This window comes from Equus asinus, chromosome 7, assembly GCF_041296235.1.
Source record: "Equus asinus isolate D_3611 breed Donkey chromosome 7, EquAss-T2T_v2, whole genome shotgun sequence".
NCBI classification, from domain to species: domain Eukaryota; kingdom Metazoa; phylum Chordata; class Mammalia; order Perissodactyla; family Equidae; genus Equus; species Equus asinus.
Window position 1 is genome coordinate 28,287,541 of NC_091796.1, and position 24,568 is coordinate 28,312,108.

Sequence of the window (24,568 nt, forward strand, 5' to 3'; positions counted from 1 at the left end):
GAGGTACAGGAAGGTTAAGTAGTTTGCCCAAGGTCATACAGCTGGGACTCTAGAGCTCAAGCTGGTCACTGCTATTCTTTACTCCCTTCTGCTGAACATCGAGAACTGGAAACAGAAGACTGACTTAGTTAAAGCAAGATGAGGGCTAAAGGTACTCTCAAGAAAGGACTAGTCTCTAATCTTTTCTCTGACAAGTCCAAGATTTATTATAATGGCTAAGGATAATACTTTTATACCATGATGTGCATATATGTCACCTGGGAATCTTGCTAAAATGCAGATTTTAATTCTGTAGTCTGGGATGGGGCCTGAGATTCTGCATTTCTAACAAGCTCCCAACAATAACAACACTGCTTCACTGTGGACTCTATTTTGAGTGGCAAGGATTTGGAAATTTCACTGCCAAAGATATTTTATATGGGACTCTATTAGGTTCTCATCTAGAAATTCTAAGAGATTCTTTGTCCTTAATTGGATACATAATTATGAAGTTGCTATGGTATAGAGATATTGAGACTCTAGGCACTAGTTCTTTATCCTGGTTCTGTAATAGAATCACTTGAGTAGCTGTAAAGTCTAATGCTCAGGCTGCACTCTAGACCAATAAGAATATCTGGTGAATGGACCTTATATTTAAAGAAAAATTGCAAGTGATTAGAATGCTCAGCCAAGGTTAAGAACCACCATAAGCAAGCAAATTAATTTATTATAAACTCTTTTAGACCCTAAGATGCTTCTTTTCATGTGAAACAAATTTGTTACCCATTGAAATGAATATTGTCTCGTGAAAGTTCCCAATATTGTACTGAAAATACTTTGAGGGCCGGCCCAGTGGTGCAGTGGTTAAGTGCGCACGTTCCGCTTCAGTGGCCCGGGGTTCGCCAGTTCAGATCCCGGGTGCGGACATGGCACCGCTTGGCACACCATGCTGTGGTAGGTGTCCCACATATAAAGTAGAGGAAGATGGGCATGGATGTTAGTTTGGGGCCAGTCTTCCTCAGTGAAAAGAGGATTGGCAGCAGTTAGCTCAGGGCTAATCTTCCTCAAAAAAAAAAAAAAAAAAAACAAACTTTGAAATATCTGTAAGGACATGACTAAACATTGAGTAAATGAGGGTTATCGTCATTACAGTGTTTTGGTTAAGGCTTGTGCTATTGGTAGACTAGTGTTCATCTTTAAAGAAGTAAGAATAAAAATACAAATAATGCTTTTTTCTGGTGAGAATATTCCTGTGAATTCTCATTGTGCCTTCTTAACCTAATTTCTTTCTCTTTCTGACAGGGATTTTTTGCCAGGTGGTAGGAGAGATTACACAGTCCAAGTTCAGCTGAGGCAAGTTTGAAATTTTCTATTACCTTAATTTTTTACTTGCTGACTACATGCATATAGTCTTGAATTTTCAAATATATAAGCAATTTTTGAGTACACTGTTTAATAATGATTTCTTTTTTCTTCTTCAATGCAGACTTTGCCTGGCAGAGACGAGTTGCCCTCAAGAAGATAACTATCCCAATAGTCTATGTATAAAAGTAAATGGGAAGCTGTTTCCTTTGCCTGTAAGTTGCTTTTTATTCACCAGGCTTGCGTGTAAATTTAGTATAAATACTAACAAGGTTTAGAAACAGTGGCAGCTCAGTACCAATGAGCAGTCCTAGCATCCAGATTAAATATTGTTTTCCACTAAAGAGATTTGTGATTCCATGGAGAAATGGCTAATTCCAGGTCTGGGGGAGATGGAAAAGATGAGCCTGGAACATCTTCTGTCAGAAAGCAGGGAACCTGTGGAAGACTCTTGGGATCATATCAAATGGCACAGGAGCAGGACTTGGATATATAGGGCAGCATGTTGTGGTTGTTGTCTGAATTAGCAGGGCCTGGGCCATGGATGAAATGGTGAAAGGCAGAGACTGCTGAGAGCGACTGGACATGGAGGTCAAGGATTCCAAGCTAGGGCCTAGATGCACACACCTGGGGGATGGATGCAGTGGTATTTGATTGACAACCTGTTGTTTAAGCAGTGAAGCATTGTATGGACATCAGCACCTGGTGTGTGGTTTCTGTTTCTGGCCTGATAGATAGCCCTGGATTCTTCAAATCCTGTTAGATCTTAAAGTAACACTTAATTGTTGAACTGGGTTATATATCTGCCTCTGCTTAGGCTTGGAATAAGCCACTAAATTGGTATAGTTGTGTAGAAGGCCAGCAAAGTCATAATCAAAAAAAGTAGTAGAGAATGGCCTGTCAGACACGACAAAGTGATGGTGTATTTAACTGAAGTACTGTGAGAACAGTGATTCCACCAGTGTGCTAAGTTGCCGTTTCAGCAAAGCAGACACTGTTATGGCTCTTGAAAAGGAGATGGAGAAGCTGTTTAGTATCCCTGCTGAGCGTGAGACTTGGCTCTGGAATGAGTATATGAGCAATACCTCTGAGCGGTGCAGCAAGTCAGACAACATAGTTTAGGACTCTGGGCTCTACCAGAGCCATGTGGTTGTAATTGAACCCCAAAGTGAAAAGAACCCATGGCCAAAGTCAACCCTTGTAGTCAGAGCTCTGACTTGGTTTTCAGAAGTCCCATTTGTCTCCTACACAGCCTGTGTACTTAGAGACCTGAGAAATACCTATTTCATGAATTTTGTAAGGGTTGAAGAAAACTGCACCACTCTCTAACCCTTTTTGAAAGATGTCTGTGGGGCTGAAATCATTTGAGTAGTCCTCTGGGGATGAAAGAGGAAATTGCAGAGACAGAATAGATATTATTGGGAGGAGTGCTTACATGGCCCTGTGGATGTTCAAAACCCACGTGGGACATTTTGCCTCTTAAATTTTTGGCTACCAGCAAGAATTGATTCTCAGGAGCTGTCCTTTATCTGGATGGATCACACAAAGGTCTGAACCAAGGGAAGAAGTAGCCTTACTTGGAGCTGAACGATACCAGTGGGTGGCCAGATGTGTGGCAAAGGAAACCTGGGAAAATCAGATTACGGAATTACTCTGTGCACACTTTCCGTGGCCTTTTATATCCACTTTTCTTTGTCCAGATGTGCTAAGATTTCTTTGACCTTTGACTCTCATTGCTATTTAACTGTCCTTGAAGAAAGATCTAACTATGAAGATCTTCTTGCTGTCTGCAGACCCATCTTGAATACTAGGCCAGTGTCATGTGACTGCCAGTGATGAGGGCTGTGTCTGCAATGTGTGAGGCTCTACCAAAACTCTCTGGTATTGCTGCAGAAACTGTGGTGATTACCGATGTGTACATACACAATTTCCACAAAATTTTCTGAATGGACCAGTCAGTATCATGTTATATCTTTGTCCATGAGATCTGTAGCACCACTGTGGATAGCTCTGAATTTGTCACTCTTCCAGTCCTTTTGAAGAGAGAGGAGATTCTCCGGTTGAGCACATTCTCTGGGACGTTGTTACTCAGACAGTCACTGCTGGTTTCTGTCCCAAAGCACCAGCTAACCCTTGAGTACTTATACTAGGCTGTTCATGAACACACCAGCTACTACGTGAAACACCCTTTATCTGCTGAGTCTGGTACTCACCTCTGGAGCCAGGGGCCTCCAGTGGCCCCAGGGACACTTATGAAGGAAGTGAACAGATGGAGCGTTAGGACAAAGGCAAAGACAGATTTCAAAATCAGAAAATGATGAGGGCAGAGGGGGACTTGCCTGACCCTGGTAGGGCCATCCCAAAGATCAAATACCAGTCTTTCCAAAGAGGCTTTTTACCTTCAGTGCTGTGAACTCTTATGGAACAACTGACGTAAGTTTATATGCAACTGATGGAAAACTTCTTAAATTACCACTTGATCCACAGTTACTATTGATTGGGGTAATGAAATATGGAGCCTTTACTGCATAAAGCAGGTTTATGAGAATCATGTGAATAAACTCCAGTGACCCTCTGGGAGTAAATATATTGAGCTCTTTACCACCATGGAGATCCTTAGGGACTGTTTCCAATTCTAAGAAGCATCAGCAAGTCACAGAGAAGTTTGACATGTGGTCCTTGCCCGTGATCTTCATTTATGGCTCGACAGAACCTGGAGAATAAACTTGACACTGTCGTGGAATTTCCCATTGGCGTTCTGAATATATTCGAATTCATGTCCTGGAACAAGTCCCTATGTATGTGACCTTATTGCAGTATCCAATCATATGGAACCATGGTACTTGGCCACTATACTGCATGTACAAAGAGTAAACTAAATGGGAATGGTATTACTTTGATAATAGCAACGTGTTCTGGATTCTTAAGGGTTGGATAGTGATGAAAACAGTTTATGTACTGTTTTACCCACATTGAGATGATGAGTTTTATAAGACACCTTCATGCCTTGACTTTCCATAGTCCCTTGATGTGGGGATGATAGTAAGCAGCTCATAGCCGGACTTGCAGAATGATATATGGACAGACACAAGCAAAACTGCCTCAGAGACTATTGTCCCACCTTCCCCCCTCCCGCCCCCCTTGTTGACTCCAAGGGCTGCCAGTGTACAGACTGACAGCCAGCTGAGAAAATTCCATGTTTTTTATGGGCAGAAAAGGAAAAAAGAAAGAACCTCTTTGCTTAGAGAGTTATTTGAGAGGCTGAACTATTTTTCTTTTTAAACAGATTGTGAGAAATTTCTGTAAACCTCTGGAGCTGTAAGATTCTAGGGTGGGGGGTGGGTGGTGGAAGTGGGTTGACAGAGAGGAGTATTTTCTTGTAAAGATTCTAAAGAGAGGAGAGGATATGTGCTACAGTTCAGCTGGCAGGAAATCTCCAAGTAGTCCCTCTTGGTGCAGCCAGAAGACTTACCAGTACTAGCTTCGTTATCCTAATAAATACTGTTTCTGAGTTCATGGATTTCTGTTTCCTGATGCTGTGTATTAGTCTTACCAGTGGACTGCCTCAGAGTAAATCTGGACTGAAGTAAAGTCAGGGTTTTCTTTTAGACACATAGACACAGGCGTGTGCATGTGCGCACACACTCGAGCTCCCTTGGCCTAAGATGGGATAATTTTGGCATCTAAAAAAATACTACTGCAGTGGACTCAAAATCATCAAATATGTAAGTGAGTTTATAATTATGCTAAAATAAACTACTGGAGATTGCACCAATTCATTACTTTGAAAATTAATAAAGGGAGAGAATCATTCATTTCAGGGTAACCAAATGTTGACGTGGTCAAGTTCTTCTTTATGGAAACATTTCAGCTCATAATCGTGTAATGGATCTATGTAATCATCGTAGTAATAATCAACACCAAAGTAATTTTTGCAATCCGTAATCGTAATGGATCTCGGTAACCATCATCAGTGGATGCTAAAACCATCAGGTCACAGCTTGATGGGGAACTTTATGGTAAAAGGATCAGGCTGATATCAGCTGAACTCGTGATCAATCTTTTTTTTTTTTGAGGAAGATTAGCCCTGAGCTAACTACTGCCAATCCCCCTCTTTTTGCTGAGGAAGACTGGCCCTGAGCTAACATCCATGCCCATCTTCCTCTGCTTTATACGTGGGACGCCTACCACAGCATGTTTTTTTGCCAAGCAGTGCCGTGTCCACACCCAGGATCTGAACCGGCGAACCCCAGGCCACCGAGAAGCGAAACATATGAACTTAACCGCTGCGCCACCGGGCCGGCCCCGTGATCAATCTTGATACCACTGAAAATGGGTCAAACATTATGTGTCCCGTAATGTGGTACAATAGGAAGTATGTAATGTTCCCTAGGAAATTTTTGTGTTTGAAGATTAGAACCTGAGTCTTGTCAAGCCTGTACAACTAATAACTAGTTTAAAACATATGGGAGAATGAGCAACAAAACTTACTATGAGGAAGCAATCTATCCAATTCAGAAGATGAAGTCATTCTTCAGGTCAAAAGTCCTGGTAGCTCCAACAGAACAATAGCATTGGAAAAGAAAAAGGGTGTGTGGGGGGGTGGGAGGTGGGGGCAGGTTTATAGAATGAAGAAGAGTTCAGAGGCATAACTAAGGACAATATCAGGCTGTAGTTTTGGATTCTGATTCAAACTGTGAAAGGACATTTTTAAAATACCAAACTGTATATGGATAAAAAAGGTATGTCGGGGTGGGGGGTGGGCACAAAGGGTGAAGTGGTGCACCTACAACATGACTGACAATAATGTACAACTGAAATTTCACAAGGTTGTAAACTATTATAATCTCAATAAAAAGTTAAAAAGATATGTCTGGGATTTGCTTTAAAATAATCTGGCATGGGGTGGGGTAGAGTGGGTAAAGGCTGTTTATGAGTAAATAAAATATTGAACTGGATGATGGGTATATGGGAGTTTATTGTACTTCTCTTTATATTTGAAATTTTTAGTAATAAAAAGATATATGACATCTGTAAGGTAGTTAGGAAATTTGAATATAAACTGGATATTAGTTTTTTAAAAATTACGGCTAATTTTGTAAGATTGTGATACTTTTTTGTTTGGTTTTGTTTTCTAGTTATTTTTCTTTTATTATTAGGTCATAATAGTTCATAAGTGACATTTCAGTTGTACACGATTATTTGTCAGTCACCATATATGTGGGCCCCTTTACCCCTTATGCCTGCCTCCCACCTCCCCTTCCCCTCTGGTAACCACTAATCTAGGCTCTGTCCATTTGTTTGTTTATCTTCCACATATGAGTAAAATCATATGGTGTTTGTCTTTCTCTGTCTGGCTTATTTCGCTTAACATAATACCGTCATGGTCCATCCATGTTGTTGCAAATGGGACAATTTTGTCTTTTTTTATGGCTGAGGAGTATTCCATTGTGTATATATATATATATATATATACACACACCACATCTTCTGTAGCCATTCATCAGTTGATGGGCACTTGGGTTGCTTCCACATCTTGGCTGTTGTAAATAATGCTGCAGTGAATATAGAGGTGCATAAGTCTCTTTGAATTGTTGATTTCAAGTTCTTTGGATGAATACCCAGTAGTGGAATAGCTGGGTCATATGGTATTGCTATTTTTAGTTTTTTGAGAAATCTCCATACTGTTTTCCATAGTGGCTGCACCAGTTTGTAGTCCCACCAGCAGTGTATAAGGGTTCCCTTTTCTCCACATCTTTTGCAACATTTGTTGTTTTTCGTCTTGGTAATTATAGCCATTCTAATGGGTGTAAGGTGATATTTTAATGTAGCTTTGATTTGCATTTCCCTGATGATTAATGATGTTGAACATCTTATCATTTGCCTGTTAGCCATCTGTATATCTTCTTTGGAAAAATGTCTGTTCGTATCCTCTGCCCATTCTTTGATTGGGTTGTTTGTTTTGTTGTTGTTGTATTAGTTGTTTATATATTTTGGAGATTAACCCCTTGTCAGATATATGATTTGCAAATATTTTCCCCCACTGGGTGGGTTGTCTTTTTGTTTTGTTCCGGGTATTCTTTGCCTTGCAGAAGCTCTTTAGTCTGATGAAGTCCCACTCGTTTATTATTTCTTTTGTTTACCTTCCCTGAGTAGACATGGTATTTGAAAAGATCTTTCAAAGACCAGTGTCAGAGAGTGTACTGCCTGTATTTTCTTCTAGGAGTTTTATAGTTTCATGTCTTACCTTCCAATCTTTAATCCATTTTGAGTTAATTTTTGTGTGTGGCAAAAGATAATGGTCTACTTTCATTCTTTCACATGTGACTGTCCATTTTTCCCAACACTGTTTATTGAAGAGACTTTCATTTCTCCATTGTATGTTCTTAGCTCCTTTGTCAGAAACTGGCTGTCAGTAGATGTATGGGTTTATTTCCGAGCTTTCAATTCTGTTCCATTGATCTGTGTGTCTGTTTTTGTACCAGTACTGTGCTGTTTTGATTACTGTAGCTTTGTAGTATATTTTGAAGTCAGGGATTATGATGCCTCCAGCTTTGTTCTTTTTTCTCAGGATTGCTTTAGCTATTTGGGGTCTTTGTTGCCCCATAAGAATTTTAGGATTCTTTGTTCTGTTTCTGTGAAGAATGTCGTTGGGATTCTGATTGGCATTGCATTGAATCTGTACATTGCTTTAGGTAGTATAGACATTTTAACTATGTTTATCCTTCCAATCCATGTGCATGGAATATCTTTCCAGTTCTTTATGTCATCATTGATTTCTTTCAATAATATCTTACAGTTTTCATTGTATAGGTCTTTCACCTCCTTTTTTAAATTTATTCCTAGACATTGTATTCTTTTGTTGTGATTGTAAATGAGATTGTATTCTTGAGTTCTCTTTTGGTTAGTTCATTATTAGAGTGTAGAAATGCAACTGATTTTTTAAGTTGATTTTGTATCCTGCAACTTTGCTGTAGTTGATGATTATTTCTAATAGTTTCCCAGTAGATTCTTTAGGGTTTTTTATATATAAAATCATGTTGTCTGCAAACAGAATTTTACTTCTTCCTTGCCAATTTGGATACCATTTATTTTTCTGTCTTGCCTAATTGCTGTGGCCAACACCTCCAGTACTATGTTGAATAAGAGTGGCGAGGGTGTGCATCCTTTTCTTGTTCTGGTTCTCAGAGGGATGGCTTTCAGCTTTTCCCCATTGAGTATGATGTTGGCTGTGGGTCTGTCATATATGGCTTTTTTATGTTGAGGTACTTCCTTCTCTACCCATTTTATTGAGAGTTTTTGTCGTAAATGGGTGTTGGATCTTGTCAAATGCTTTCTCAGTGTCTATTGAGATGATCATGTGGTTTTTATTCTTCATTTTGTTAGTGTGGTGTATCATATTAACAACCCTGCAGGGATGTTCAGCCATCCCTGCATCCCTGGTATAAATCTACTTGTTCATGGCGTATGATCCTCTTGATGTATTGCTGTTTGGTTTGCAGTATTTTGAGGATTTCTGCATCTATGTTCATCAGCAATATTTGCCTGTGATTTTCCTTCTTTGTGTTGTCCTTGTCTGGCTTTGGGATCAGGGTGGTGTTGGCTTTGTAAAATGTGTTAGGAAGTGTTCTGTCTTCTTCAATTTTTAGGAATAGTTTGAGAAGGGTAGGTACTAAGTCTTCTTTGAATGTTTGGTGTAATTCTCCAGAGAAGCCATCTGGTCCTGGACTTTTATTTTTGGGGAGGTTTTCAATTTCTGTTTCAATCTCTTTATTTGTGATTCGTCTATTCAAATTCTCTGTTTCTTTTTGGTTCAGTTTTGGAAGGTTGTGTAAGTTTAAGAATTTATCCGTTTCTTCTAGACTGTCCAGTTTGTTGACATATAGTTTTTCATGCTGTTCTCTTATAATCAATCTTTTGTGTTTCTTTGGTATCTATTGCAGTTTCTCCTCTTTCATTTCTAATTTTACTTATTTGAATCTTCTCTTTTGTTTCATAGTGAGTCTGCTTAAAGGTTTGTCAATTTTGTTTATCTTCTCAAAGAACCAGCTTAGTTTCATTGATCCTTTCTACTGTTGTTTTGGTTTCAGTTTCATTTATTTCTGCTCTAATTTTATTTCCCTCCTCCTGCTGACTTTGGGCTTTGTTTTTTCTTCTTTTTCTACTTCTGTTAGGTGTAGTTTAAGGTTGTGTATTTGAGATTTTTCTTGTTTGTTAAGGTGGGCTTGAATTGCTATGAATTTCCCTCTATGGACTGCTTTTGCTGTATCCCATATGAGTTGATATGTTGTATTTTCATTTTTGTTTGTCTCCAGATATTTTTTTGATTTCTCCTTTAATTTCTTGAATGATCCATTGGTTGTTTAATAGCATGTTGTTTAGTCTCCACATTTGTCACTTCCCCAGCTTTTTTCTTGTAATTGATTTCTAGTTTCATAGCGTTATGGTCGGAAAAGAGGCTTGGTATGATTTCAGTCTTCTTAAATTTATGAGGCTTGCCTTCTTTCCCAGCATATAGTCTATCTTTGAGAATTTTCCATGTGCACTTGAGAAGAATGTGTATTTTGCTGATTTTGGATGGAGTGTTTTTTATATGTCTATTAAGTCTGGTATAATTTTTCACTTAGTTCTGCTATTCTGTGTTGACTTTCTGTATGGTTGATCTATCCATTGATGAAAGTGGAGTGTTAAGGTCCCCTACTATTATTGTGTTGCTGTTAATATCTCCTTTTGGGTCGATTAATAGTTGATTTATGTACTTTGTTTCTCCTGTGTTGGGTGCATATATATTTATAAGTCTTATGTCCTCTTGGTGGAGTGTCCCTTTTATCATTATATACTGCCCCTCTTTGTCTCTCATTGCCTGTTTTATCTTGAAGTTTGCTTTGTCTGATATAAGTATGGCAGCATCTGCTTTCTTTTGTTTGCCATTAGCTTGGATTATCATTTTCACTCCCTTCACTCTAAGCCTGTGTTTGTCTTTAGAGCTGAGATGTGTTTCCTGGAGGCATCATATTGGGTCTTTTTTTTGATCCATCTAGCCACTCTCTGTCTTTTGATTGGAGAATTCAGTCCATTTATTTTTAGAATGATTATTGATATACAATGGCTTAATGCTGCCATTTTATCAGTTGTTTTCTGGTTGTTCTATATTTCACTTGTTTCTCATCCTGTGTATTTTGGACTGCCAGTTCAGTTTGGTGGCTGTCTATGATATTTTCTCAGTATTTATCATTTGTGCCTCTGGTCTGATTTTTTGTTTAGAGGTTACTGTGAGGTTTGTATAAAAGATCTTGTAGATGAAATAGTCCATTTTCTGACAGACTCTTATTTCCTTAGCCTAAGCAGGTTCCATCCCTTTCCTCTTTCCTGTCTAAGTTAATGTTATCACAACTTATTCTGTTTGGTTTTGTGAGTTTGTGGTTAAAATGAAGTGGTTATATTTATTGATGTTTTTCTTCCCTTTATTTAATGTTATAATTAAGTGTTTGCTAATCTGTTCTGATAGTGAGTTGCAGTTTCTGTTTTTGTCTGCCTCTTTATCTCCTTGCCCAAGGCTTTGTATACCCTTTCTTTGTTTTTTTTCAGTTATGAGGTCCTTCTTGATCATTTCTTGTAGGGGGGTTTTGTGGTGATGAACTCTCTCATCTTTTCTTTATCTGGGAAAGTTTTTATTTCTCCATCATATCTGAAGGATATTTTTGCTGGATAGAGTATTGTTGGCTGAAAGAGTTTGACTTTCAGAATTTTGAATATATCATTCCACTCTCTCCTGTCCTGTAAGGTTTCTGTTGAGAAATCCGCCAAAAGCCTGAATAGGATTCCTTTGTAGGTTATTTTCTTCTGCCCACTGCCCTTAATATTTTTTTCTCATTGACTTTTTCAGTTTTACCAATATATGCCTTGGAAAGAGTCTTTTTACATTGATGTAATTAGGAGTTCTGTTAGCTACTTTTACCTGTAATTCTCACTCCTTCCCCAGGTTTGGGAAGTTCTCAGGTATTATTTCTTTGAACAAGCTCTCTTCTCCTTTCTTCCTCTCTTCTCGCTCTGGAATACCTATAATCCATATGTTGCATTTCCTAATTGAGTCGGATATTTCTTCATTTCTTTTTAGTCTTAGTTCTGTCTCTTCCTCCATCTGAAGCATTTCTGTAGTCCTGTCCTCTAAATTGCTAATTCTGTCCTCCGTAATATCAGCTCTCTTATTTAAGGACTCTAGATTTTTCTTTATTTCATTGACTGTGTTTTTCATCTCCAACATTTGATTGATTTTTCTTGTAGTTTCAATCTCTGTTTTAAAGAATTCCCTCTTCATTAATTTTGTTCATGATTTCATTGAACTGTCTAAGTTCTCTGAACTTGTTGAGCTTTGTTGTGATAGCTATTTTGATTTCTCTGTCCTTTATTTTATTATTTTTTTGAGTATGATTAGCCCTGAGCTAACATCCACTGCCGATCCTCTTTTTGCTGAGGAAGACTGGCCCTGAGCTAACATCCATGCCCATCTTCCTCTACTTTATATGTGGACACCTACCACAGCATGGCTTGCCAAGCAGTGCCATGTCCACACCTGGGATTCGAACCAGCAAACCCTGAGCCAACGAAGTGGAACGTGCACACTTAACTGCTGAGCCCCCGGGGCTGGCCCCTGATTTCTCTGTCCTTTAGATTGTAGATTTCTGTGCCTTCATGATTGATTTCTGGTTGTTGGAATGTTTTCTTCTGGAGTATTAATATATTTCTTTATACTATTTGATGGGTGGATCTGTGCCTTCACATAGTGATAGTATCTGGGCACAGATTCCACTTGCTGCCACTGGGAGTGTCAGGGGCAGGAGCTGTGTATTCTGAGCCCACCTCGATCCCTGTTACCTGTGCCTGTCTGAGCCTGAGCCACTCCTTGGTACTGCAGTGTCCCTGTAGGCTCTTTCACTGAATGGGAAAGTGATCACACGGGGGCTCAGGCTGCCACTGCCTTCTCCCACAGTCCCAGAGAGACACGCTTGTCCCTTCAGGGCTTCAGCAGTACTATGGGTATTTGTGACAGCTGGTAACTCATTTGCCTGGGCCCACAGAACCACTGCCATCTCCTTCTAGGTTGCACCAGGTGTTGTGCTTGGTGGGCAGGCCTCCCCACTGGGTCTGACCCAGAGCTACTCTCCGGGACCGCGATGGTAGTGTGGGCTCTCCCACTGTGTGTGAAAGCGATCAAGTGGGGTCTCTTGGCTGCTGCTCCTTGTTCCCACAGTCCTGCCTAAACGTGCTCCCACCTTCAGGGCTGCCACAGTACTATGGGCATTCGTGGCAGCTGGGAAGTTGTTTGTTCTGGTGTGCAGATCCACCGCTGTCTCCTCCTAGGCTGCACCAGCCATTGTGCTTGGTGAGTGGGGCCTCCTCCCTGGGTCTGAGCTTGGGCCACTCCTTGGGGACTGCAGTGGTATTGTGGGTTCTCCCACTAGATGAGAAAGCAATCACTCTGGGGCTTAGGGCTGCTGTCACCTGTTCCTGCAGTTGTGCCAAGGCACATTCCTACCCTTGGGGCCACAGTGGTGCTGTCGGTGCTCCAGCCTGGAGAGCATTCTCACACATCTACGGTGCTGCCGGGGGGCCAGAGAGTAGTCACTTATCTCCACCACCTCCCCGGTGGTAGTCCATCCACTTTCTAACATAGAGCTGTGCAGGTCTCTCAGGCCCCCTGATGTGCTGTGTGGGTATCCTCTGCTGATCAATGAATGTCCCTTTAGTTGTAGTTCGAAGCGGGAAAGACAAAGGGAACAGCTCACTCCACGATGTTGCTGATGTCACCTCTTGTGATACTGTTTTTTTAAACAAAGGTCTTATTAAAGATGCATATAAAAAGTATGTGTGGGTCAAATGGCATGTCTCCAATTTGCATTTAAAAACTAAGGGTAAAAGTAAACGTGTATGTGAGTGGGGTGTGTATTTTGGGTAGGCTGAGGGTAGGGCCGGAGGCAAATGAAGCAAGATTAGCAACTTTTTGATAATTATTGAAGCTGGTTGGTAGGTATTTATTGTTCTCTCTATTTTTGTGTATATTTGAAAATTTTCATAATACAAAGTATAAAAAGTAGATCTATATTGGTAATATTCAAGTAGTAGTGGTAATTAGTAAATTTGGGAAATGTTAAAGGAACAACAGCATCAACTTTTGTCACAATTACAAGTAGGATAGAATGTCATCATAGCATATAACAAAAGGTTCTTAGAGTATAGTTTTTATTAAAATGTTAAGTTAAGGCTGGTGCACTCCAACAGCCTTTATTCACAAAGATTTTAGATTTGCTCCAGAGGTCCTTTGTCAAATGAACTTTATTTTTGCATTAGATATAGGAAATTGTTAGAAATATGTGTAGGCTAAGCATTTTAATTTTGTGAAATTCCACTTATATCTTATTCTCAATAACCAGGTAATTGATGATTGAGTGGAGGTGATGCTGATGGTCAGAAGGAGGATTCAAGTTAACAGATAACTCAGAATTACCAATGAAACCAAACTAGCCAAGTAGGGTAGAAAATAGATTTAAAATACTTTTGGAGATTAGGACTCATACCATACTTGATTTTGAGTTGCTTATATTCTTATACTCACTGTTGTTGCTCCCCTCCTTTTGCTCTCTTTCTATGTCAAACTATCTTAAAACATTGTTGCTTGGCATCTCAAATGCCAGTTTACAGAGTTCCCATTTATCTAGTTCATGAGTTATTTTTATCATTTTGGCAGACTCTGGCTGTGCCATTGTTTTTATCTGGTTAACCTCCCAGTGGACATACCAGAAGACAGAATTATCTTCCAGGCTCCAAACAGACAAAACAAAACAGGCAAAAAACATTTCATTCAAAATTACTCAGATGTTGGTTTTGATATTCCTTGTGCTTGTTTCTCATTGAACACGTTCCTAGAGTCTTTATAGGAGGACTCTTTTAATGAGTTTTTTTGCTTGTTTTTATTTCACTTGAACAACTTTACATGGACATAACCCTCCTCCATACACATTCTCTCCTCCACTCATTTCCCTTTTCTCTATTATAATGGAAGTTACTTAAGTGTCTTCTCCCCTGGTCAAACTGTTTTTAATGATTTTCAAAGCTTTGTTGCAAGTTGTAGATGACAAATTATCATGTGGATTCCCACTTTAAATTACTATTCCAACCTCTTACAAGGCAGTGGAGAATGTTCCCTAGTTGTGATAGACAGAATATGTTCTTTACCTCTGCTGTGTAATACCACCAATACTGTATTTCATTGTTTCGAAACAAGGTACATATTTTAGTATTTCTAAAACCCGGATGTGTCTTACAGTTGCTGATGACCAGATGGCAGCTATGATGTATTGTCATTGCCTATGCTTGTACAACCTTGATAGTATTCCCATGGCATGGCTGGTTAGCTGTGCTTCCTCAGTTTTTCAGTCAACAGATGATTTAAGAACCTTGAAATCCTGGCTGTTGTTGGAAAACCTTTGATCAATAAATTCTCATTAGATCCACAGTGTATCAACATCAACACATGCAGTTTAAGGGTATCAGGGACTTGTAAGGAAATCTGATTAATGTGGAATAGAATACAATTTTAAGAAATACTTTCATCTCCAGAGCTCTTGGTGGCATATAGGAGAGTATCATATGGAGAATATACGTTGATGATTAAGTGAAAAGTGATTCAGGAGATTCTCCTGAATATTCCAAAGGAATATGTTAGCCGATTCATTTTGCTTACATTTCCTTGCTATGTATGCAGAAATAAGTAACGATCCACTAGGTTGTATCGTTTATTTAAGTGTTTTTTTCTTTTCAGTGGTGTGTAGTTAAATTATATCAATGGCATCTTAGATTCAGTGAAATATGGTGTCTCCTTTTCAATATATAGATGTTTTTGCAGCTAAGAAAGTTTAATTTTCTAGAAAATGTATTATTTTTGTTTTGAAAATCACAAACTGAACAGTGTGGTAATTGGGAATTGGAAGTACTGTGAATCAAAAATGAGTACATTTGCTATTTTTAAAACAAATACTTGATGAGTAGGCAAAAAGTGAAATACAGCATAAATAGTGGTATTATTATAGCCATCAAGGTAATTTAATGCCAATTGAAATATTGATTATTCCTGTTTGTTAATATAACATGACAGCTTTAAAGATGTTAACATGACGTAACGTAATATCTTTAAAGATGACAGTCTCTGTTCTACTCAGAAGGCAGTGGAGAGCATTTTTATTACTCACAAGTTTTTAATAATCCTGTTGAAATTCATTAATTTGTTCTTTTTTTTAATTCCCAAAGTTTGTCCTCCCACTTCCCACCACTGGTATTTGAATGCATGTTGAATGGGAGCTCCTAAGATGAATCAGTACAAAGAGGTGCAGCTTTATCTGTAAAGCCTGATTTCCTATAAAAAGGAAGATGACTCATAACCAATATGACAGGGTGTCAGCATCTTTAATTTTAATGATGAAACATGGATTTATTTCTTTTGTACTTTTCTGAACGTGTATTTTCTAACTTTTTGAAAAGGTCATTTTCCTCTTTTGTATTGGTGACCTTAAGATGAGGATTATGTGACTTCCAGGATAAAATAAAAGTAACTTAGTGTAACTGAAATTAGGCGAGATCTTGGAGAAATATTTAATCCCCTACAGAGAATTTAAAATTATTGCTTTTCTTATGGTTATAGGGCTACGCACCACCACCTAAAAACGGGATTGAACAGAAGCGCCCGGGACGCCCTTTGAATATTACTTCTTTGGTTAGGTTATCTTCAGCTGTGCCAAACCAGATTTCCATTTCTTGGGCATCAGAAATTGGAAAGGTAAAGATTCTCTCCTCTGGGTAGCAGGAAAGTGATCCTGCTAGGAGTTGATTTATTTTGTTTTTCTTAGGCTACTAGCTCCAACTTGTTCAGTTTTCTGGTGGTAATCTCTGAAAAGTGGTAATTTTCATTTTGGGTTAAAGGTGTGGAGATTCTTAAGGTTGAAAGCTTTAAGCTTAGTTTTCTGAATGTCATCTCTTTATTTTCCTGGAAAGGAAATAAGTATAATTACAATATTTCTGAAGGTAATGATTTAATCACAATGGTGTTTATATGTTTGTTTAAGTAGTAGTTTAAGAAACTGGAAACTTTAGTGATGTTATGTATTTATGAAGAGGAAGAGAGAAAGCATTATTCTGTTTTAGGAAAAATGGTTAAATGTACTCAGGTTGTGATAAGAAATAATCTGTTCCAGCCTTTACATAAACAGCTGATACTTCAGATAACATATGGGCATCTTGTGTGAAAATATGTCCTTAGAATTATATTATTTCCTCTATACCTGCAGGTTGCTGAACCTGGCTTTCTGCTGATTCTTAGTCTCAACATCAGCAGTTGTGAACTAGTGATTAATGCAACAAGGCATTTTCATTTTAGAACTACTTATATAACTGAAATAATAGAAAGGCAGGAGATTCCAGTTAATTTATGAACATCAACTTTTAATGTTGCTATTTCATAGAAATAAAGGATAATATTCTTGTTCTGTGGATGGAGAGTTTGAGACATACCTTTGTAGTAGGGAATTTTTGGTTTGATCACCAACGTAATTGCAGAGCTGGACATAAAGAAGAATATTTTTGTGTTAATCTTTGGACCATAACAATATTAGTTTCTTTGATTATTGTTCTCTTGAGCACTCATTTCTGAATTTTTGCTATAACTTGTTGGTATTATCATAGGGCACTATGCAGTATTTGCATGAACTGAATGTGCAGTGGTAAAGCATTGGATAAGGATTCAGAAAATCTGGGCTTAGTCCCAGGTTGACCATTGTGTGTTTGTGGCAAAGTTGCTTAATTCTCTGAAGCCTACTTTCTATAAAGAATAAGTATAATCTTGAGAGTGGGTCTTGTATACAAATGTAAGGGACGTTTTAAATGAGCAAGTATTAATTTTTTAAAGTTTCATGAGGAATTTGAACAGAAGAGTATATCTTACAGATTTTTGATTAAGTGATTGTAGACATTGAAGACTTGTTAGTTTTTTTGCCACATAATGTGAATAGTTTTCTTTCCTTGTAATTAAAATGATTAGTTGACTTAAAATTTGCACAATATGTTGGATATTCAGATATTTAAAAGGACTGTTGCAGGACATTAAAAAACAGTGTTTAAAATATTTGGTTTGGCAACTGTTAAAAGTATTTTGTTTATTGTAGATTGATTGAATGAATATACGTAGTGAAATGGTAAGACAGAGTTTTAGCATTTAGGTAAAATTATATTTCATCTCTTCATAGCTCTGTAAATAGCTAACGAAGTTTTCTTTGTGCCAGATCCAAGAGGTACAGGATTGGACATTATTATTTCCTGGCCTTGTCTTTTTGATTTTTATCATTTCTTCATGTGTCTTACATATTACAGTAGCTCTCCCTTCCCCTGTAAAATGCCCATTTGGGAACAGGAGTTAATTTCTTGAAGTTTTCTCAGAAGAAAACTGATTTTGGGTTCATTTGAATGATTTGCTCAAGGCCGTGTAGTAGGTGGTCTCTTTTCCCAGAATTAGAACTTCAGAACTCTGGATTTGAAGTGTTAGTTCCGCCCACTGGTGTTTGAACTTGGTTTCTGCAGTGGAACCCATTTTTCAATGAAAATATTGTGAGAGCCACGTTACATGAAAACAGAACAATTCTAGTTAAAAGTGGGCGTGGAAGGGTATGTTCTCATTCCTACTGTGGTGGCCCCTAATGTACCAGTTTTGCTAAATTAGAAACACTTTTTGAAAACCACTGATCTAACTTATGTTGTCTTTCACATGGATGTTTTAGAGTGATATGTGATTGAGAAATGTGTTTAATATGATTGAGCTGTTATTTGCCCTAAAGTAGCTGAATTGATTTTGTTCCCTTCCCAGTCATTGACCTTCCTGTGGAAGTTATTTTGAACGTCATTTGTAGAAACCAGAGTTTCTTAGACAAGTATTTTATATAAACAGAGACTATTATCTCTTGTCTTTAACACAGATTATCTTTCTTTGTAGAATTACTCCATGTCTGTATATCTTGTACGACAGCTCACATCAGCCATGTTATTGCAGAGATTAAAAATGAAAGGTATTAGAAACCCTGATCATTCCAGAGCACTAAGTAAGTAATGTTTGTAAGACTGAGCATATGAGATGCTCTAATGAAAAAGCCTCACATGTACATCAATCAACACAGGAACAATTTGGAAACAATTATTAGAAACCTAAAATGAATTTTGAGTTTAAAAATAATCTTAAGAATGGAGCTCTGTAAATTGAAAAACCCTTCTCTTAAAAACCACTCCCAAGAGCATCAATTTTAAATCCCAACTAGTCTAATTTTTGGCCTCTTCGTGAAAACTTACGTAAATGTCAGCTTGGTGGTAGTTATGATGCATATATTGACTTGAGAAAAGGACTGCAAGTCTTCAAAACCTCCAGTGTGGAATAGAATGTACATTTTAAAAAATATAAATAAGAGGCTCTTTTTGCAAAAGAAATATTGATACCTATCAATAATATTTGCCTTCTGAGATGTTTTATTTTGCACTTTTGCTTTTGTAATGTATAGTAATAGGTAGAGAAAAAAGTCTGACCCAAACTGTAAATAATTCAGATCAGTTACTGAATTTAATTGAACAAGACATTTTTCTGAGAAAGAGAATATTTTTTTCCCCTAGTTACCTGCCATACCACTGATTGAACCAGAAAAGAGAAAAGGATCCATAGATTGGAAAGGGAGCCAAGTAGGGCTATTGAAATGGTATTTTGTCTCTTATACTCATACCATTTCTAATCTCCTCAAACAGCACAGTAGTGATCTTCCTGCCTGGAGCTGAAAGCCAGGGAAGCTCTTCCCTAATTTTTCTTGCCCTGCTCTGGTTCTGCTGTCTCCAGTTCCAGTCCCATTCTCCCTGTAAGATGAGAATCAGGCGTCTGAAGGAGATGTATATATTTATTAGCTTGTATATGCAGTAACTTGTGTACACTACCTGGTGAATGAAATCACAGACATAACACCACATCCGTAGTAGTTTTCACTTGTCAAAGGGAGTATGAACATCTTTACCTTTTCTACTTGCAAATTTAACAGTTGTTGGACACATCAGTACTCCCTAGTAAAAAGTCATGATTGTGTTTTAGGAAAGTACTCAAGCTCAGAGCACTGCTGCCTTCCAATTCCTTTCCTAATTGTTGTATTGTTCTTTAAACAGTTTTCTGTTTTGAAACTCTTCCTTACCTGCAATTTTACTTTTAAAAAGAAAATTTAAAAATTCAGTTAAACATGTGTCATCTAGAGTATGCAAGTTGGTAATTCTTTAACCTAATTGTGGAAGTATGATTATGTTTTCAATACATTAATACTTAACATTTTGTTTTTGTAGTTTCTTGTGCTATTCAAAGTGTTTGGGACATTTTAAATAAGATGATATATATTTTATAATTCTGTTCAGATGTCACAATTAATTAAAAACATTTTTTATTATCATTTTTCCTTCTTTTTAAAGTTAAAGAAAAACTTACTGCAGATCCTGATAGTGAAATTGCCACGACTAGCCTTCGGGTATCCTTGATGTGCCCTGTAAGTAAAGCCACACAGCGTTCTGGGACGTTTTACTTTTTATAAATTAATAATTTTCCTACAGAAGTAAGTGTGGGGAATGAAGGGGATATTATGATAGAATTCTGAACTTTTGTTGTTTTCCCATTAAGGAATCTTCATGATTAAGCATTGTAATTCCAAAGAATGCAAACATTCTTCAGGCAATGATTAACTGAGAAGAGACCTAAAAGGATACTGTATCGAAGTGGAAAGAGAGCTTTAGGTTCAGAGTAATCTGTCACAGTCACTGCTATAAGTAATCCACAGCTCATAATAAACATGTATTGAGAGTTGGCTCCTTTTATCAGAATATAAACGGTATTGAAAAATAACAATAACGTTACTAGGACCTAATAAATGCTAGTTGATGGTTTTGGTTAAATGAGTTAAAATGTGTGAGATACCTTAATCTGTTTGTAATGTACTTTTAAATTGCACAGTAATGTTTATTTTATATCTCCTTACATAGAGACTGGGGGGAGAAATCAGTCAGCAACTCTGAGATCCTCCTGTGTGTTTGGTACTGAGCTAATTGTGGGAGAAAATACTAAAGACTTGATAAGAAGTTGTCAGAAAGTTAATAATCTAGTTTGAGAGGTAAAACTAAGTCTCATGAAAAAGCAGCAGACTCTACTTACCACATAGAATCATGCTGTTGGAGTACTAAAGAAGAGGCAGGAGAGGTCAGGAATAGTGCATGAAGGCTTTGAAATCAGTAGCGTTGGAGGGGACCCTTTGTAGATGAGAGGAACTTTATGAATCAGGAGTTTGTGATGTACTTTGCAGGCATTTGGTGACCAGCCACCATTGTGAGAAATAAACAGTTTTTTAAATGGAGAGAGATTGGTGTCAGAGAGAGAAAGGAATAATTTGTTGAGTTCTTACTTTATGCTCCTTATTTAACTGTCTTAGCAAACCTGTATGGAGGAGGAGTTCCTATTTTGCAGATGAGGAAACGCGGACACTGAAAGAGACTGGTTAACTGAAATCTCACAGTTAGTTAGTAGGAGGACAAGGATAAGAATTTTGCTCTTCTTACATTATTCCAGTTCTCTTAACAGGATAACATTATTGCCAGATTGGGCTAAAAGATAAATATCCTGGTTATAAGTCCACCTTTCTTATCACCCCAGAAAGTGCAGATGGATTTCTTTCTGAAGCTTTATATTTTATCATTATTAACTTTAACTTACCTTTATTGAAAAGGAATAGAATGACATGAAATTGGGACTGTTTAGAAATTGGGAACCTGTGGTTATCAAACCCAGAGAGAAGGTCTGCAGTCTCAGCAGGGGAGGACATGAATGCCCTGAGGTCATGGCAGAGCCCAAGAGGGCGGATGTTTGCACCCAGGACCCCCTCTGCTCACAAGCTGTGAGCAGACCTTCAGGCGTGAGTTCTTTGAGTGTCTTCACATTACCTTTTTCCTCCCTTTCATGTGTTAAATTGAAATACATGAAATTGCCATTTTGTTGGTCAAAAACAGATAGTGACACTTTCTTGTGGTTTAACCCCTAGTATATTCAGCAAATGTTAATTTGCCAGCTATATTCTAGTCACAGTCACTGTATGGGAGGGGAACTCATGTTACTTTTCATGTTTTAGTATGTCAGACTATTCTGTTAGGAAGAAAGTGCTTCTACACAATTTACCTGAGGAGTTCTATAGTTGCACAGTGCCATTTTCTGTAAATCTTATTTTCTTGGACCTCTTTTTTTTCTTCAACCACTGTACCATTCTACATGAGAACAACCAAAACAAAACACAATGGCTAAACATACTAATGGATTCCCCGACTTTAAAAATATTTTAAGTGGTATATCAGAATGGTTAGGATTGCTTCTATATAAGAATAGGGAGCAGTTCCTTTTAAATGTGACAATTTTAATAAAATTGACAGTTTTAAGAAAATTAACATTTCACTTATTTGACAAAATGAAGTAACAAGATCTTTTTTTTTTTTTTTTTTTTTTGAGGAAGATTAGCCCTGAGCTAACATCCACTGCCAATCCTTCTCTTTTTGCTGAGGAAGATTGGCCCTGAGCTAACATCTGTGCCCATCTTCCTCTACTTTATATGTGGGTAACCTGCCACAGCATGGCTTGATGAGCGGTGCGTACGTCTGCACCTGGGATCTGAACTGGCAAATCCCGGTCCCCAAAACAGGAGCACATGAACTCAACTGTTCCACCACTGGGCCAGCCCCTACAAGATCCTATTTTAAGTTCGTTAAATATTTTCATTCTCTGCCTTACCAGTGATAACAGGTCTGTTTCTGAGACTGTCTTTGAGTTTTTCTTTAGTATTCATCCTACCTGATTTTTTCAGAGCACTTTCTTTCTTTCCTTTTTTTTTGGAAGTAAGTTGGTGATGGATGGAAAGAAAGACAATGATAGATAACACAAAGATTTTTTGTTTGTTTTTTATTGAAGTAACATTGGTTTATAACATTATAAATGTCAGGTGTACTCAGAGCACTTTCTAAGACAAGAATGAATGGTGCTCTTTGGGCTATAGTAGTGTTAACATAAGGTTGGGTATCTCTAGAATATGATGCATGTTAATTAGAAAAGTAAACAGGTATTTTGATCAAATCTAATGGATGGAGGACAGATGTTAGGTGATGAAAATAGTTTTTGAGGAAGAGACCGTACTAGTGTCAGTTGAAGAAAGCAGAATGGAAGTACAGCCAGCTGACTGGAAATAACACAGAATCTGGTGCGGTGATAGGAAATGGAGAAAAAAAAAATGGATGATTGGCACTTGGAAGGATAAGAGATGAACTTTGGGTTTATTAGGCAAAAGTGAGAGAAAATGATAGCTTATGGTGGTGAAAGAAATGATCTTATTTCACAACATGTTTGTGAAATGATTTAGAGTAGACCTGAGTCTCGTTAGGGAGCACAGTCCGAAGCCTCTGTTCTTGGGACCTAAGAAAGGTGATTTTACAGCACTTGTTGAAGAGGCATCTGATTAAGTGTGCAGAATTCTATTTCTAAACACAGCATCGGGATTTTACACAGGAGTTGTATTTTGGTGATATCAGCTGGTGATTTTCAGTCTGTCCTCCAGAGGATGGCTGGGTGACCAGGGTTAGAAAAGGGACCTAGGTTTCATTTTTTCTCTTACGATTCTGACTAATATGTTTTAAAAAGGGGGTCAGGAGGGGTTCTGTGGCTAATAATAATTTAGAACCACTGATTTGTGCCATTTTTACTTATAAACTCTTAATTTAGATAGATACTAATTAGTCTACATTGAAGTGAAAATCCATTTAGATACTACCTGCTTAACATTTTAATAAAAACAAGTGTATTGGTTAGACATCATTTCATTCATAAAAATGATATGTTTCAAAACAGCACCACCATCTGACTAAATCGATTTTAGCACATTCAAATTAACATGCCATAATAAGTATTAGGAAATTGATCAGATTTGCCAGTTAGAAATAAGTGCCTTCTTAATTTGGGAAATGCTCGTTAATTCTTCTAAGACAGTAGAGTAGGATTAAATTTAGGATCAGCAACTTTTGTATTCCTGAATGTTGTCATTTCTGTATGCTGTGGAAATTCTGAGGCAGTGACAGGAGAGCTGAAAATAGCATAGAAGAAGAAGAAAAAAGCAACAGTTTGCAGAGTGTGGCTCAGAAATACCTGGGAGTCCCTGAGACTCTTGGAAGAGATCCATGAAGTGAAAACTATTTTTATAATCCTACTAGAACACAGTTTCTCCTTTTTTTGCCCTCATTCTCTCATGAGTAGCCAGTGATGTTTAACAGGGATTACCTGACAGATGGTGATGTCATTGTTCTGATGGCTGATGGAATGGGTACTTGTGTATTCTTTTGTTTTAAAAGTGTCTGTTTTAATTTCTAATACAGCAAATACTGATAAATACAGCCTACATTCATAAAACCTATTTTAGGTTCTCAGTCTTTAAGAATGTAAAGGGATTCTGAAACCAAAAGTTTGAGAACTAGTAGCCTAAGAAAACCATAGTAGGCTGAGTTAGAGCATTATTTTAAAGAAACAAATTACAAAAATTGACAATACCTACTTTATTATAAAATTGTTCAGTAGAAAAGAAACAAAAGTAAAAATTTAAATTAAGGTCTGTTATTCTAGAAACATTTTAGTAACATTATTACTAATAGTATGATTTATCTTTTAGATTTGACTCTATATTCGTAATCATATGTGTGCTTATAGGAAAAAATTGTATTGTGCTGTATATACTGTTCTGTGGTTTACTGTTTTTTAAATTAACAGTATATCTTAAATGTATTAATGTATGTAGATCTATCTTATTTTTATCATTGTAGGCATTTTGTTGAAGGGTTCAATGTAACTTATTTATTCACCCTTTTTTAGTGATTATTTGGGTTGTTTCCAAACACTGATTGTGTAAAAAAGCAGTGATGGAAAATTGCTAAATAAAGCACCAGCCGGTAAAATCCAGTACTATATATATATTTTTTTTGAGGAAGATTAGCCCTGAGCTAACTACTACCAATCCTCCTCTTTTTGCTGAGGAATACTGGCCCTGAGCTAACATCCACCCCCATCTTCCTCTACTCTATATGTGGGACGCCTACCACAGCATGG

General features: G+C 37.6%; 1 protein-coding gene across 18 annotated transcripts in view; it reads left to right on the forward strand.

The window, feature by feature from the left end:
* Positions 1–24,568, forward strand: part of PIAS2 (protein inhibitor of activated STAT 2) — a 136,759-nt gene that overhangs the window by 48,146 nt on the left and 64,045 nt on the right. For all 18 annotated transcript variants that reach the window (XR_011504425.1, XR_011504426.1, XR_011504429.1 and 15 more), the window contains 5 exons: positions 1,282–1,332; positions 1,466–1,556; positions 16,037–16,171; positions 18,374–18,479; positions 19,867–19,940. Coding sequence is in view for 12 of the 18 variants with exons in the window: in XM_044774673.2 (XP_044630608.1) it covers positions 1,282–1,332; positions 1,466–1,556; positions 16,037–16,171; positions 18,374–18,479; positions 19,867–19,940 (457 nt within the window). In the remaining 6 variants the exon portion in view is untranslated. The remainder of the gene's footprint in view (positions 1–1,281; positions 1,333–1,465; positions 1,557–16,036; positions 16,172–18,373; positions 18,480–19,866; positions 19,941–24,568) is intronic.